Raw genomic sequence first — 16,464 nt, forward strand, 5'->3', positions numbered from 1 at the left:
CACGGTGCTAATAACACGAGCAGCAACAAACTGGACGTAGGGACATTCGGCCCAAACCAGTATAAATCTTGTGTCCTTTAGCGCACCATCCGAGCCTAACGCGCATTACTATAAATTTACTTGCCGGTGCTTGTACGAAACACCGACAAACATATACTTCTTCATTGATGTAGCCATTGAGAAATGCACTCTTAACATCTATTTGATAGAGCTTGATATTGTGGGCACAAGCATAGGCTAGCAAGATTCTAATTGCTTCCAATCTAGCAACCGGGGCATATGTTTCTCCAAAGTCAAGACATTCAACTTGTGTATATCCTTGTGCTACCAATCTTGTTTTGTTTCTTACTACTATCCCATCTTGATCTTGCTTGTTTCTAAAGACCCATTTGGTTCTAATCACATTATATCCCTCTGGTCTCTCTATTAATTCTCATACTTTATTTCTTATGAAGTTATTCAATTCTTCATGCATAACATTCACCCAATCAACATCCTTCATGCTTCATCTATCTTCTTTAGTTCAATAGATGACACAAATGAGAAATACTCACAAAATAAAGCCAATCTTGATCTAGTTTGCACACCTCTTGAAATATCACCAATAATAGTGTCCAATGGATGATCCCTTACAATATTGGTTGGTTGAAGGATTAGAACTTGATTGCTTACACTTGCATGATCATTGGGTTGAGATGATGTACTAGCCACTTGATCTTGTTCATTGTCATGAGAGCCATTTGTACTACCTTGAGTTGTATCATCTTGCATAATTGAGTTAGAGAGCACTTGCATTTGATCATCTTCATCATCATTTACTTGTCTAGGCCTCAATTCACCAACATCCATGTTCTTCATGGCATTTGAAAGTTGAACGCCTCTAACATCTTCTAAGTTCTCATTCTCTTCTTGTGAACCCTTGGTTTCATCAAATTCAACATCATGAACTTTCTCAAGAGTACCACTATCCAAATTCCAAACTCTATACGCTTTGCTAGTGGTTGAGTATCCAAGTAGGAATCATTCATCACATTTCTTGTCAAACTTGCCCAATCTAGTGTCTTTCTTCAAGATATAGCATTTGCAACCAAAGACCCAAAAATATGCAATGTTGGGCTTTCTACCATTCAAGAGTTCATATGGTATCTTCTCTTTCAATGAGTGACAATAGAGGCGGTTGCTACAATAGCAAGCCGTGTTGATAGCTTTGGTCCAAAAAGTTTGACTCACATTGGAAATGCTCATGTCATTGGATATTGCAATCTTACCAAGCCCTTTGACCTTGCCTTTGCCATTATCACCAAATGTAATACTATCATAACCATTATTGCCATTGGTGTTGATTGAGTTGAACATTCTTGCATCACCGATCATGTGTTGAGTGCACCCACTATTAAGAACCCAATGCCTTCCTTCGGCTTTGTAATTGACCTACAAAAGAAGATCAATTCTTTTTACTAATAAATTTAGCCTTTACACCATTTGCACCCTTAGTAAGCACATAGAAAGAATTAATCTTAATGGAGAATACATTAGCATTTTTACTCTTATTCTTGCACTCATGCTCTTTATGACCAACTTGCTTGCAACTAGTGTAAAACCGACCATTGTTCTTCATAAAACTAGTCTTGTGAGGAGCAAAGGCTGCCTTGTCTTTTTTGGGGATATAGCCCAATCCCTCTTTGTAGAGTGAAGCTCTTTGGCTACCCAAGCACATAAGTAAGCGGTCCTCACCACCATTGGCCTTAGCTAAGGTGTGAGTGAGCTTGTTGACATCCTTCTTGAGGTTCTCATTCTCAACCTTTAGTGAGGCATCACAAGTGAAACCATCACTACTACATGAGGTGGAAGTAGAAGTACTACAAAAAGGGTTAGTGAGAGCAACAATGATAGGCATAGATAAAGATTCATCAATTATATCATAAGTTAAGCCTACATTGCAAGTTTCAACATGCTTCTTTTTATTTTGCTCATTAAGCAAAGAGGAATGAGCCTTTTCAAGCCTTTTGTGAGCCTTGTCAAGTTTCTCATGGGCTTACTCTAGCCTCTCATGAGTTGCTTTGAGCTCATCAAGGGCTTACTTAAGGGCTTTTACCTACTTGTTCAAGCTCTTGCATTCCCTTCTCTTAATATCAAAATGTTCTTTAGCATCTTCTAGCATGTCAAATAATTCATCTTTAGTAGATTCATCATCATCACTATCACTATCATTTTTATTTTCATGTTCATTTTCATCATCATGTTCTTCATCGCTTTCATCATCACAAGTTTGTACCTTAGTGGCCTTAGCCATGAAGCATGATGGAGTGTCAAAGAGAGAAGGCTTCTCATTGATTGCAATGCTTGCAAATGCCTTCTTCTTGGTGGTCTTGTCATCATCACTATTATCATCATCACTTGAGGAAGCATCACTATCCTAAGTGACCACATATGAACCACCCTTCTTCTTCTTGAAGGCCATCTTATCCTTCTTCTCTTTCTTTTCCTTCTTGTTCTTTTTGTTCTTCTTGTTGTTATCATCATTATCGCTATTGTATGGGCATTGGGCAACAAGATGATCTTTGCTTCCACACTTGAAGCACCTTCTTGACTCTTCTTTGTTCTTGGATGAAGACTTCTTTCTTCTAGCACGGTAGCCCTTCTTTACCATGAACTTACCAAATTTCTTGACAAAGAGAGCCATCTTTTTATCATCATCATCATCCCATGAATCATCATCTCCACTTGATATTTCTTGCTTTGCTTTGCCCTTGGATGATGTGGCCTTGAATGCCATGCTCTTCTTCTTTTCATCCTTCTTCTCATCTTTCTTCTCCTTCTTTTCTTCCTTCTCATCATTATCTCTATAAGCATCATCGGTCATGATATCTCCCAAGATTTAGTTTGGTGTCATTGTGTTCAAACCGGTCCTCACTAGCAAGGTGACCAACATGCCAAATCTTACAGGTAAACATCTCAAGAACTTATTGGAGAAGTCCATGTCCTCTATCTTCTCACCAAGTGATTTGAGATCATTGACAATCACTTCCATCCTATAGAACATGTCCGGCACACTCTCATCCCCCTTCATCTTGAAGCTTGCAAACTTCTCTTTGAGAATATATGCCTTTGTACCCTTCACGGCTTGAGTGCCCTCAAATAATTCCTCCAATTTCTTCCAAGCCTCATGAGCTCTCTCAATGTTCTTGATTTGCTCAAAGGTTCTCTCGTCCAAAGCATCATGGATGGCACTAAGAGCAATATTATTGTTTTGGAGAAGTATTTCTTTGGCGGTGCTGGGAGCATCTTCATCTTTAATCTCAATTTTTGTTTCTACCACCTTCTAAATCTTTCTATTGATTGACTTGATATATGTTGTCATCTTAGCCTTCCAATAGGGATAATTTGAGCCATCAAATTAGGGTGGCTCCTTGATATTGTTGATTTGAGCCATTTTTACACCGAAGGTTGTTAAGCCTCAAATCATGGTGACCTTGGCTCCGATACCACTTGAAAGGTCCTAATGGCTAGAGGGGGGTGAATAGCCTATTAAAAAATTCTACAACAACACTTAACAAACCAGTTAGACAATTATGAGGCGAGGCGAGTGTTGCACTAGCCTATTAAAAATGCAAGCCACCTACCATAATTCTAGTTAATATAGTTTCTATCCACACAATAACTATGTCACTATACTAAGTTAGTCTGCTCTCAAAAGCTAACTAAAGAGCCACACTAACCAAACTAACAAGGTCTCACAACTAGCTACACTAAAGAGCTTGATAACTAGTTTGCGGTAATGTAAAGAGAGTGAGCAAGATGGTTATACCGCTGAGTCGAGGAGTGGATTAATCAATCATAAGAATAAATACCAATGAAGTCCAGTCACATCAGAATCAAATGATGACACAATGATTTTTACCGAGGTTCACTTGCTTGCCGGCAAGCTAGTCCTTGTTGTGGCGATTCACTCCCTTGGAGGTTCACGCGCTAATTGGCATCACATGCCAAACCCTCAATAGGGTGCCGCACAACCAACACAAGATGAGGATCACATAAGTCATGAGTAATCCACTAGAGTACCTTTTGGCTCTCTACCAAGGAAAGGTTAAGAATCTCTCACAATCACCACGATCGGAGCCGGAGACAATCACCACCCTCTGCTCGACGATTCTCGCTGCTTCAAGCCGTCTAGGAGGTGGCAACCACCAAGAGTAATAGGCAAATTCCATAGCGAAACACGAACACCAAGTGCCTCTAGATGCAAACACTCAAGCAATACACTAGGATTCTCTCTCAATCTCACAAAGATGATGAATCAATGATGTAGATGAGTGGGAGGGCTTTGGCTAAGCTCATAAGGTTGTTATGTCAATGCAAATGGCCAAGAGAGTGAGGTTGAGCCAGCCATGGGACTTAAATAGAAGCCCCCATAAAATAGAGCCGTTGTACCCCTTCACTGGGCACAACTCAGGGTGACCGGACGCTCTGGTCGGATCGATCAGACGCTGGACCTTAGTGTCCGGTCACATGATGCATGCCATGTGTCCCCTCTCTTCAAATGTTGATCGCCTGATCTCAACGGTCAAGAGATAACCGGACGCAGCGGCTCAAAGTGATCGGACGCTGAACCCCAGCGTCCGGTCATTTCCAGTAAGCATCCAGAGATGACTTTTCACGATCGGACACGTCCGGTCATGCTCGTCCAGACACACCCAGCGTCCGGTCACTCGATGACTCCTCTGTGTGTGACCATGTCAGTGTAACCGGACGCAGCCAGCCAGCGTCCGATCATTTCAGCACCAGCATTCGATTGACGACCGACGCTGTGCTTCTTCTACTGCTACTGACTGGACGCGCTGGTCCTTCAGAGACCAACGTCCGGTCACTCATAGTGACCTCCATCTTTTCTATCTAGGGCGCCGGTGGCATCATTGGACTGTCCGCACTCCATCGGTGAAGTTCCTAACCCTTGCTCAAATGTGCCAACCACCAAGTGTATCACCTTGTGCGCATGTGTTAGCATATTTTCACAAATATTTTCAAGGGTGTTAGCACTCCACTAGATCCTAAATGCATATGCAATGAGTTAGAGCATCTAGTGGCACTTTGATAACCGCATTTCGATACGAGTTTCACCCCTCTTAATAGTATGGCTATCAAACCTAAATGTAATCACACTCTCTAACTGTCTTGATCACCAAAACAAAATAGCTCCTACCATTTATACATTTGCCTTGAGTCTTTTGTTTTTCTCTTTCTTCTTTTCAAGTCCAAGCACTTGATCATCACCATGGCATCACCATCATCATGTCATGATCTTCATTTGCTTCACCTCTTGGAATATGCTACCTATGTCATGATCACTTGATAAACTAGGTTAACACTTAGGATTTCATCAATTCACCAAAACCAAACTAGAGCTTTCAGTAGCCCTAGAGTAGGTTGATGAATAAAGTAGCTATTATCCTAGTTTTATCATACGTAGAATAAATTAGTATTAGGAGTAAGAATACCTTTAGTTGCTATAATAATGTAGATCATGTTTCGTGCTTGTTAGTGGTAATAGTAGGTAACTTAGTACCTTAGCCGGTAGGACTAGCTAAGTAACTTGATAAGATATAGTTTATTTTAAGAGCTGTTGTTGCCATATTATTAAGTGTTGCATCGTCATTTCATGTATGTAGATCATGAGTTGGTAGAGTTCGTGCCCGTAGACAAACAGGATTACGACAAGGTTATTAAGGAGTACGAGGAGGAGATCCTCATGCAGGAGGGAGCCCCAGAGCCTTTTGGTGCTGACTTTGCTGACCCGTTGCCTGTCTAAGGCAAGCTCCGATGCATAACCCATATTTTATGATCACTGAATATATATATATGATGTGCATTTACGTTACAGGTATTTTATGGAAACTACATGCATAAATATATCTACCTATGAGTCCTACTAGAACAGGTCGAGTAACTGCTATGCTCATGATTTCGGTAGCGCGGGTAACCTGTCGTTACTCGTAATAGGTGATAATTATTATCACTCAGGATAAAATGGTGGAAAGGAAAAGTGGTGATCGAGCATGGATAGGTTTTGGGTTCTGGTGGGTATAAGAGACTGTGTTCTATGGCCAACAGAGCATAGCTTGGTTACACTTTTTCCCTGTCTATGTCAATTAAGGACCGATCGTTGCATATGGCTTTAGGTAAGTCACAGACTTATTATCCCGAACACATACTTGGGTATGGGCACAGGGAAGACTCGTTGCTCTCTTGTCGTGGATCTGGCTCTTTCTAGACTAACTGATTGGAGGTGGGAATGGTGAAGGTCCTTGCACCGCACTAAGTCCGGGACTCAGAAGTGGAGGCATGGAGTCCAAGTTTGGATGGAGTCCTAGACACCCAGGACATGAGGGTGATGGGTTAATCCTACTTATGCCTAGGGTACAAGCAGAGTGTGTATTTTTAGGGTACCCAGCTGGGGCATTGATTCATGAATCGTTGGGTGATCTGGTACGGCTTGTCTATGGTTTAGCATCATAGTAAGAACAGAAAGATGAAATGTGATAAAATAGAACTGATTGCTCAACTCTTGCTTGAAAGTAGAACATGTGCTTACATAGACTGGCTAGATAATGAATTAATACGACTGTAATAATAACATAAATAAGGACTCACTATTAGTATTGCTTTCGGTAAAAGGAAACCCATCAAACCATAAAGCTTATTATACTCTTTGGAGTTGGGAAATTATTCTCACTAGCCAGATAAGTCTTGCGAGTACATTGTGTACTCAGGGTTTATTTATCCCTATTGCAGATAATGCATGAGAAGTACCATTGTGTGGAGGATTCTTCTGATGGGCACAGACGGATCCTCGTTCCTTATCGCTAGATGTTTATTTTAAATTTCACTGTTTATTATTCCGCACTCTGACAATTGGTAATGTAATAATGTAATTTTTAAGAACTTCTGACGTATGAAGTGGACAAGTATTATAACTCATTCTTATTATTGGATCCTTGAAAAAATATGGATATTTCGGGTTCTCCTTTGGGGGTGTGCCCGACAGATATCGCATGCTATAGCTTGTTTTCGAGGTGCTTAGTGTCTGATGGAAGACGAGCACCTCCGTAAGCGTGTTATTTCGGGTGGTTCTACCACAATGTCGGACTCTAAAAAAGAGAAAGATTAGGGTCCAAATTATCTTAAGTTAGAAATATTTTCTCTTATACCAAAGATTATAATGAATCGTATTTGAGTAGGATTTATGTTTAGATTCTGGGTATAAATATTAGACCCTGGCTATTGTAAAAAAGGATTACAATCAATTAATACCAATTACTTATTCGGCTTCACGTCAACCCTTAGGAGTAGGAGTAGTGTAGATCTCGATGTGTTTTTTAACAAGTGGGGCTGTATCGGTCTGGCTGACCTCCGGCTTGTCTGTAAATACCGTCATGGCTTATACCTCTGTTCGTAAGGCTGCATCGGTCCGGTCGACCTCTTACGAGCTCTAGTATAAGCTAGTTATCGATCCTTATCTAGTTCAAGTATGACTACATCGATTAAGTTCGACCTCCACTGCTCGAATCAGATTAAGGTCAAGTTATCGGCTCTACCTAAGGGTGACATCCTTCGGATAGATTTATTAAGTTACTGATCTTACTGATGTCCTTATTGTCATTAGTTTCAGCAATATCAACATGTTCGATTGACATCGATCTAGATCGGCCTCACATCCCTCGTTTATTCTGTCACATTGCGATCGTCCTTACTTTAAACGACGGATTATGTTTCATTGGCTGTTCTACTTCGATCTTGATCGTATATAGTACGCGGTTAAGGCATGTCTGATCTTGAGGAGGTTTGCTGGCTAGTTGAATCTGGTCTATAGCTCGCTATTATGGCTATAACGATCCGGTCGATCCCCACAGATGGCACTCTAGATCGGAGTATGCTAGCTGGTAGGCTTGCTTTCGACCAGGCGTGACATTGACTGTTTGCTATGCCTGCATCAACTAAATAGCCGATTGCTTGTACTTTAACGCTCATAGTGTGTCTCTCATGATTCTGTTAAATATGAATATATTTGTTTACTTTAAAAGTTTAATCTGTTATCTTTATTATGGCTACCATCGATCCGGTCGAACCCCACCGTTAGAGATAATATATTAGATTTGATGAGTTTATACATCTGTTTATATTAAATAGTCGATTATTCTCATGCTATAATCCTTTTTCTACCTGAATCGGCTATTTTAGCCGATTCGCCCGTGCTTTCACACATGTAGCATGTCTTTCATAAACCTATCAATATATAGATGATTTTATGGATTCTTCGATTTTAGTTTGTTGTTATCATTATAGCTGCATCGATCTGATCGAACCTCACTGTTGATGGCGACAGATTAAATTCAGAGCGTTTGTAGATTCATTTGTACTAGATAGTCGATTTGTTCGCATGTTACATTTTTTCTCGTTGAACTTATCGGCTCAATGCTTTACACTGGTTATATTTATCTAGCCGACGATGTTACTTATATCTGGGTGTATTGTATTCGTTACTGTAAAACCAATCATGACCCGCGAGCTTTACAGTTCTTAACAGTATATTTCTTCTTGTATTGGCTATTTAGTCGATTTTCCCGTCTGACTGCTTCCGAAGCGGCATATTTAGAACTATCTGGGTAAAACTGGCATGTTCTACTTAAATTACTGATAAACTTTCTCTCCTTATCAATTGCGGGTCAAATTAATTGGCACGCCTTCGGAAATTCGCAGGATCGGCTGGTCCTGCGTTGAAGCCAAGCGGATCCCCCGCTTGCTCTACCAAGCAGATCCTTCTGACTTGCTGCGTGTCGACACTACGTATCTAGACATATTATTATATTTAGATGTATAGTAAAATAGATGTATCAACAAATCAAAACGACTTATAATTTAGAACAGAAAGAGTATTTAAGGTCAGATCAACACATGGATTTTCGGATCTCAATATTGAACAAGCAAAGGATCCTACACTTGGGCCGTGTCCGGCCGTTATTATAATAAACCGGCTTATAAGCTATGGTACAATTTTTTTTCTCTTTCAACATATTAATCGTACAAATCAGCACAAGCGATTTTACGAGCGATCTGAAGGTATCCTCGAATTGACGAATCGTCTGTACCCGACCGGATAGCTACTCATGGCATTGCCCATTGGAAAAGTCCAAACGCAAAAATTTCACGAAAACCACACCACGAAGCGGAGGATCATCCAAACCCAAATTTCACGTGATCGTGCGTGGGGCACGGGGGCACGGGGACAACCGAACGCCGCACATCTGCAGTCTCCACCGAGTTCACGAACATGCCACGAGGCCGGCCCCAGCAGCCTGAGCAAGGGAGCAGGGATAGAAATGAATCAATATGGTATATTTGTTTTCATATTTCTGGCTAAATTTAAATTAAAATACAAATAGTATCAACCATATTAAATAGGATAGGATTGAATATCGATATTATAAATATTCGATTTAAGTATTTCGATATGAATATGGCATTAGACGTTGAATATCAAATTCGAATACGAACAGAAATATTTATCCGTACGTCGCAGGCCCGGCCCTCGCCGACCCCACGATCTCCCTCGTGGAGACCGTTCTATCCACGGCGGACACGGCGAGCGAGTCAGCACAGCAGCAGCACACGACATCCACCCCGGGCCAGACCCCGAGCCAGTCCTGCCGCCCATCCATCGTTTCGTCCCCGCCCGCCTGCACCTCGCGAGCATCCAAAGCTGTACTTGGGGCAAAGCTCTCGCAAAATCCTACTCCCACTGCCGACCGACTCGTACCCTCCTCCGCTCCGCTCCCCAATCCGCCATCTTCCTTCCACCCTTGCTTCTCCGGGAGGGAAGGCACCAGGGAGGCCGCCCCGCCACCCATCGCAAAAGCCACGCGCCACCAAACCTTTTTTCACTCACCCCGTCGCTTTCGCGTTCAGCGCGAGCCGAAGCCGAGCCGGTGGGTCGGTCGCTGGAGGCGGAGCCATAAAGGCGTCAGCGACGGCAGGATGATGAGCGGCAGATCGGGCGGGAGGGACGCCGAGGGCGAGTGGGAGGTCCGGCCCGGCGGGATGCTGGTGCAGCGCAGGGACGGCGAGGCGCCCGGCCCCGTCATCAGGATCAGGGTCTCCCACGGCGCCAACTTCCGCGAGGTCGTCGTGCCGGCGCAGGCTACCTTCGGTACGCTACGCATCCCTGTTCGTTTACTGATCCCTTCTCCCTTCTGTCGCATATTAGCAGTGGTGAAGAGGCAGAGAAGGAATTGGGTTTTGGATCTCGACAGGTCAACTGATAATCTAGTGGATTTTATTTAAGTCAACACGATTGTTCCGTTCGTTCTCCCAGCGTTTGATTTTAGATTAACCAGACCAGTCTATACGAAGAACAGAGAGTTCTCGAATACCTATATTCATATTAAGATGAAAAGTGCTTACGTACTTGATGAATCGATCATGACCCTGCTCCGGTAACTTTACCCTGCTGAACGGAAGTCTCGGGTAACTTCGGTTTGAAGCTGTAAGTCAAATATTTTAAACTTTGACTACAAATAATTTCTTTAAGGTTAGTTTAAAAATATGAAAGTGATGTAAGATTCATCTCGAAATGTAGTTTCATAAAAATATATATTGATTACATTTTATAAATATTTTATAATAAAAAATAATGATCAAAGTCATTTATTAAAGATCATGTCGATGTCCAAAACGACCGGCCGGAGGGAGTACCCGTTAGCTTTTCGTACTAATCCTTTTGACCATCTGTCTCTATGTTATAGTAGTAGTACTCTCTTTACCATCCATTGGTCCATAACTACTAGTTATTCTTCTTGTTCAAAAATAATACTAGTGTTTAAATGTTACATTAATAGCTCCTTGCCAGTTGTGATGATCAAATCAGTTGGAACCTCATTGGCTTGTAGCCTCACGTGCAATGGTACAAACCGTTACATCACCTAGTAGGTCTTTACATGCGTGGGGAGCATTTCTATCAGTCAATCTCTGTACAGTTTATCATTAGAAAGAAACAGATACCATCACCTTCCCCCCCCCCCCCCCCCCCCCCCAAAAAAAAATCAATAAACCTGCATAAATGATCGTTGCTTCTGCATTGATTGCTTGAAGGTGTTGATTTACAATATTCTAATAGGCACTTTGTATTTTGTATATGAAGGTGAGTTGAAGAGTATCCTTGTTCAGACTACTGGCTTGGAGCCTGAGAGGCAGAGGCTCTTCTTCCGTGGGAAGGAGAAGAATGACAGAGAGTTCCTGCACACGGCAGGTGTTAAGGATGGAGCAAAACTGCTTCTGCTTGAGAAGCCTGCCCCTGCCAACATAGAGCAGAAGGTTGAGCCTGTGATTATGGATGAGAGCATGATGAAGGCATGTGAGGCTGTTGCTCGTGTTAGAGCTGAAGTTGATAAGCTGTCTGCTAAGGTGAAGGAACATTCCATCTGCCTTCCTTATTTGTTTAAGCATTCAAGTGTCATATTATTTCTGGTGCTCACACTGTTCCTTTTGTAGGTGTGTGACTTGGAGAAAAATGTGCTTGGAGGGAGAAAGGTTGAGGATAAGGAATTTGTCGTCTTGACGGAGCTGCTTATGATGCAGCTGCTGAAACTCGATGGCATCGAAGCTGAAGGAGAAGCAAGGGCACAGAGGAAGGCTGAGGTACACAACTAAAACACTTGCTGCTGCTATTTTTGCATGTGCTACATGTTCAATGAGAATGCATTACAACGACTGAAATATTTATGATGTAACGCCTCAGGATAAGTTATATTCGAGTTGGAGATATGCCATGAAATGATCTTACTTTTTTTGGCCGAAGTAAGAATTTCAACAGTACCTTTTCTTAGTCATATAATGAGTCCTTGATGCCTGCTCGGTGAGTAGTTAGTTCCTGAAGTATGGATGATCGACATATATCATAAATCCTAATGGATTAACTTAGCATCTTTGGTGATAGTTATCATATGAACCTTGAAATTTTCCATTCGGTAGAATTTCCAGCCTGTAGTATGGTTTCAGGAGTAACTGTGTTTTTCTGTTTTTCGCACTCTGCGTGGTGGTGTGGTGAACTAGTATTTCTTCGGTCGACTTCTTCTGTAGAGAGTGTATCACTTTATTGAGGCTCCTAGTTGAATAAATATTAATGGCCAGGTTTTGCTAGTCTGACCTTATCTGTTGGCCCTCTTCTGGTAAAGATGATCGGACTAAGTTGGCTGCATTGTGCCAGCTTTACTTCTACTCAAACTTTGCTTTGTAAGGGCAAACAAACCCTTGATCTAATGTTGCATAAACACTTAAGAGTATTCCAGTTACCATCAAATGTCTACCATTAATGTTGAAATTGTGCCAAGGAAAAGGTACATCTAGAACCTATCCAATCCCTTTCACTTTGTTATTTTCTGGCTTAATTAATCTATATAAGAACACATATGAAAAGGTTAATTGATTTAACAGATTATGCGTTTGCAAGCATCATCAGGGATTGTTCTGAGTTATTTTTGGTACTTCTATAAGCACAAATTGCTGGTTAATTATGTCATATGGTTAGTAGGTTATATTCACGTGCACAACATTGGATAGTTCACACTTACGATGTTATTAGTGTTGGTCTCTAAGGACAAACGGTTTAACTGTAGTCAATAAAATACACACTCATATTATGGAAACGATGAATTTAGACCTGCCAAACCAGTTGCCTGATATAGCTTTTATGTTCAATGCTTCAACATCTCAGGTGCGCCGTGTTCAGTCCCTTGTGGAGACCTTGGATAAGCTGAAAGCAAGAAATGCAAACCCCTTCAGTGATCATAACAAAGCTGTTTCAGTGACAACGCAGTGGGAGACGTTTGAGAACGGCATGGGCAGCTTGAGCGCTCCGCCGCCCCGTGTTTCTTCGACGCAAGTTAACACTGACTGGGAGCAGTTCGACTAGGCTCAGATGAAGCTATTGATGTACCATGAAATTTGTGAGATCGGTATGGACATTCCTTTCCCAGGCAGCGAGGTGTTGTGTATATGCGCCACGTTTGTATATGCACCACGACACCACGTTTGATGCCTTTGGTGTCCTAACTGCCTGTGAATGTTACCAGATCATACCATACTACCATGTGAATTGCGTCGCTCGTTGAGGGTCATATTTCAATATGCTCCTGCCAATGCCATTCGCATGATATTTATTGGCTGGGTTCAGCAAGGTTGATAACGTCCCTTGCCAGATCCTTTACAGCACTAGCTCATCAGTGAATGCAATTGTACCATGTACAAGCTGACGCTATAGCTGTTCCGAAACTTTACCAATAATAAGTTTCCTGAATTCAGTGTAAATTGAAGCATAGTGAAGAGGCCCATAGACCCATTCCGGCAAGCCGGTGCTCCGCAGTCTCTTCCCTGACGCCGTTGCCCCACTCGCGGGCCCTCGCCACCTCATTGAGTGTCACGTCGAACCTCTGGCCATCGCCCCAGAGCACGTAGGGCTCCTCCCCGTGCGCCGCGTCGTCCCCGATCCTGAGCTGGTCGTCGGCCATGCGCGTCGTCGACGACTCCCCGTGCGCCGCGTCGTCGCCGATCCTGGCATGCGCGTCGTCGCCGATCCTGAGCTGATCGTCGGGCATGCGCAGCGGCACGAAGAGGCCAACGCGTAGAAGGATGCCCGTGGTGACCACGACGTTCCAGGAGAGGACGAAGAGGGCGCCGCCATAGAAGGTGGGAGTGGAGGGCCATGAGGTTCGGTGTGCCGAGGAGGCCAGTAGTGAGGACGTCGCCGAGCCCAGCGACGGCGTGCGTGTCGTCCAGCTTCTGTTGGAGGAACATCATGGTGGCCCACGGCACGCTGCCGGCGTAGACGCCCATCAGTATGGACCATGTGTGCACCAGTCCTGCACGTGTGTCGTGCAGGACAATGTAATTTGTAAGTGCCAAACTTTTATATATACAAGCTACTAAAAAACGTAAATGCGATAGCCATTATAAGCTCTGGCGTATAATCCACAATTTGAGGGCATTTTTTCCCACATAGTTTAGCTGCACTGCCGCACTGGGGGTGATACAGACAGGCCCGGCAATGGGCATTGCCATCATGCTCTGCACCGCGCCAATAACCGAGGGCCTGCCGAAGAAAATGACGTCGAGGCAGGTGCAGGTCAGGAAGCTCGTCGCGGCACTGACATTGGTGTTGAGCACGGCAATGGACGCGCAGTGATGTCGGGCCGTACGGCGCACCGCCATTGAACCCAGCCCAGCTTAGCCAGAGCAACCCACCGCCGGCGATATGAGGTGGATGTTCATTCAATTCGGTGCCAAACTCTACCTGTCGCTCTTCAGCCTCCGCTCCCACCTGGAGGAAATTTATTTGTCGCCTATCGATTGGTTAACAAATTCATGTTCTACTACCAAGTACAAAGAGAGAATTTAATTGCTTGTTGATTAACATTGGCAAGGGTGTGACACTTTACCACTGACTGCATGCTCCCGCGTTCGGCCGTCCTACCTACTGTTTTCCCTGACCAACGACGAAATCACTGCAAGATGTAACGAAATTCAGACGACCGAAACGGCGGTCTGTTGCACGGCACCGCCCGTGTACTCCAGACACGTACGTTCCCAGTAGGCAGCGGTGAAGCCGGCGACTCCGGAGGAGAGGTCGGACCGCGTATCCGCCGAGTAGTCGATGACGCCCCAGTGGTATAGAGGAAGCCGCTGCCCCAGAGGCTGAATGTGAAGAATTGTAGCCACAGGCCACAGCGACGTGAACGCCATCCACGCTCTGACGATGTTCATGCGCCCGAGGAGCGAACCGGCCGGCACCGGCAGCTAGCACCACTGCACCAGCGCGCGCGATGGCGGTCAACTCAAACTCAAACAGCACGAGCGACGCCGCGTCTGGGTAGTGCGGCTTTGTGTGCTTGACTCCACGCTTTGTGCACCAAGAACGCCGTAGCGCGGCGTGGCGGGGAACGACGCGCGCACGTCGAGGAAACCCTCCGGCAGCGGACTGGATGCCCACGAGCGTCGCCGCGGACGCGTTGTCGCTCTTGTTTAGCCACGCCGGCACCGCCGGAGGTCGGCCGTGTCGTGCAGGCGCTTGTCTGAGGAGGCGTGGCCATTCATGCGTCCGGTGGCACACGGTATCACCCGATGAAAATTCTCGCAAGCTGCGGCGTGACGCAGGTGCGCACCGTGACGTGGCTCCTTGCCCGTGAGCGGTGATCTTTTTCTCAAATCCACAGTCATCTAGGTTTCTATCGTGTATCATACTGTTCTCTTTGCAATTATTTTACATTTTTTATTTAACTTTTACAGTACACACGAATGAATAAATTATTTACAAGGTCCTACGTGCGCATGGGCACGCACGAAATCACTAGTATCATCTAAAGGGGTATAGGTTCAAGAATTGTTCAAAAGTCATGATTATATCTTTATTTTGTACAATGTCCACAACAATTCTGCGACGATGACGTCCATTTGCAGCAGATTTGACGAAACAAAGCAGGTAATTCCAACTCACTCTAAATTAACTGTGTTGTAATCTTATTCGGCCTGATGATCAGTGCATGATCAAATAAATTAATGCCGAAAGAAAAACACACTGTGGCTATCTCAAATAGATAGTACTTGTACTTATACTGCCATAGCTCTTTATTTGCTGAATCTACGTATAATATAACCCAACAACGGACCTGAGATCAGCAGTAACAGTGGCACTTGTGGTGACCACTGCGGAACTTGCACTCGCCTCCGCGGCAGGAGGTCTGGCACCACGAGTTGCAGGCACCATTCTGATCTGAAGAGCACCCGTTCATCATGAAAGATAGTCGTTTCAGCACATAGGATTGGACGAGGCTGCGGCAACACACATATATCACATGGACAAGAAACAAAGCATGCATTCGTTAGCTACTATTAGTTCTAAACAAAACAGACAAACGATGGCATTATAGAGTTGTAGCTGCTGAGAGAATAAGATGTGTCATCGTCATCGTCAAGTTACCTGTCGAGGCAACAAGAAAGGCGAGCACGATGAGCACAACTACTGCACCTGTACGCTCTATGTTCCTCTGTATAAGAATTTCTTAACGAGCTAGCAGAAAATATTTCGATATCGGTCGATGGTGTTATAGTTCGTCTTTGGGTGCCTATGTCTATTTATACCTGGAGACTGCATGCCTTTGACTCTGCAGTGTACAAATTATGTAAATTAATGTTGTTACTCCCTCCATCCCAAAAAAATGCAATTCTCGCTTCCCGAGGAGTCAACCGATTTCGACTTTGACCAAAGTTCTAAAAAAATACTAACATTTACAATATAAAATAAGTATCAATCGATTAATGACGGAATATATTTTCATAATAAATCTTAGTTGAGACATAAATGTTAATACTAATCACTGTAAATTTGGTCAAACTTTAGCAAATTTGATCGGCATGATTCCC

General features: G+C 43.6%; 1 protein-coding gene and 1 pseudogene across 1 annotated transcript; one reads left to right on the plus strand and one right to left on the minus strand.

Moving 5' to 3' along the window:
* Positions 1-9,733: 9,733 nt before the first annotated feature.
* Positions 9,734-13,203, plus strand: LOC136460108 (BAG family molecular chaperone regulator 4-like). Its single transcript, XM_066459941.1, has 4 exons — positions 9,734-10,201; positions 11,192-11,454; positions 11,542-11,688; positions 12,764-13,203. Exons 1-4 carry the CDS (start codon positions 10,030-10,032, stop codon positions 12,959-12,961), a joined length of 780 nt encoding a protein of 259 aa, XP_066316038.1. The 5' UTR covers positions 9,734-10,029; the 3' UTR covers positions 12,962-13,203.
* Positions 13,204-13,346: 143 nt separating this feature from the next.
* LOC136461448 (ammonium transporter 2 member 3-like) lies at positions 13,347-15,808 on the minus strand (annotated as a pseudogene).
* Between the last annotated feature and the right edge of the window lie 656 nt (positions 15,809-16,464).

This window comes from Miscanthus floridulus, chromosome 6, assembly GCF_019320115.1.
Source record: "Miscanthus floridulus cultivar M001 chromosome 6, ASM1932011v1, whole genome shotgun sequence".
Taxonomy (NCBI): Eukaryota; Viridiplantae; Streptophyta; class Magnoliopsida; order Poales; family Poaceae; genus Miscanthus; species Miscanthus floridulus.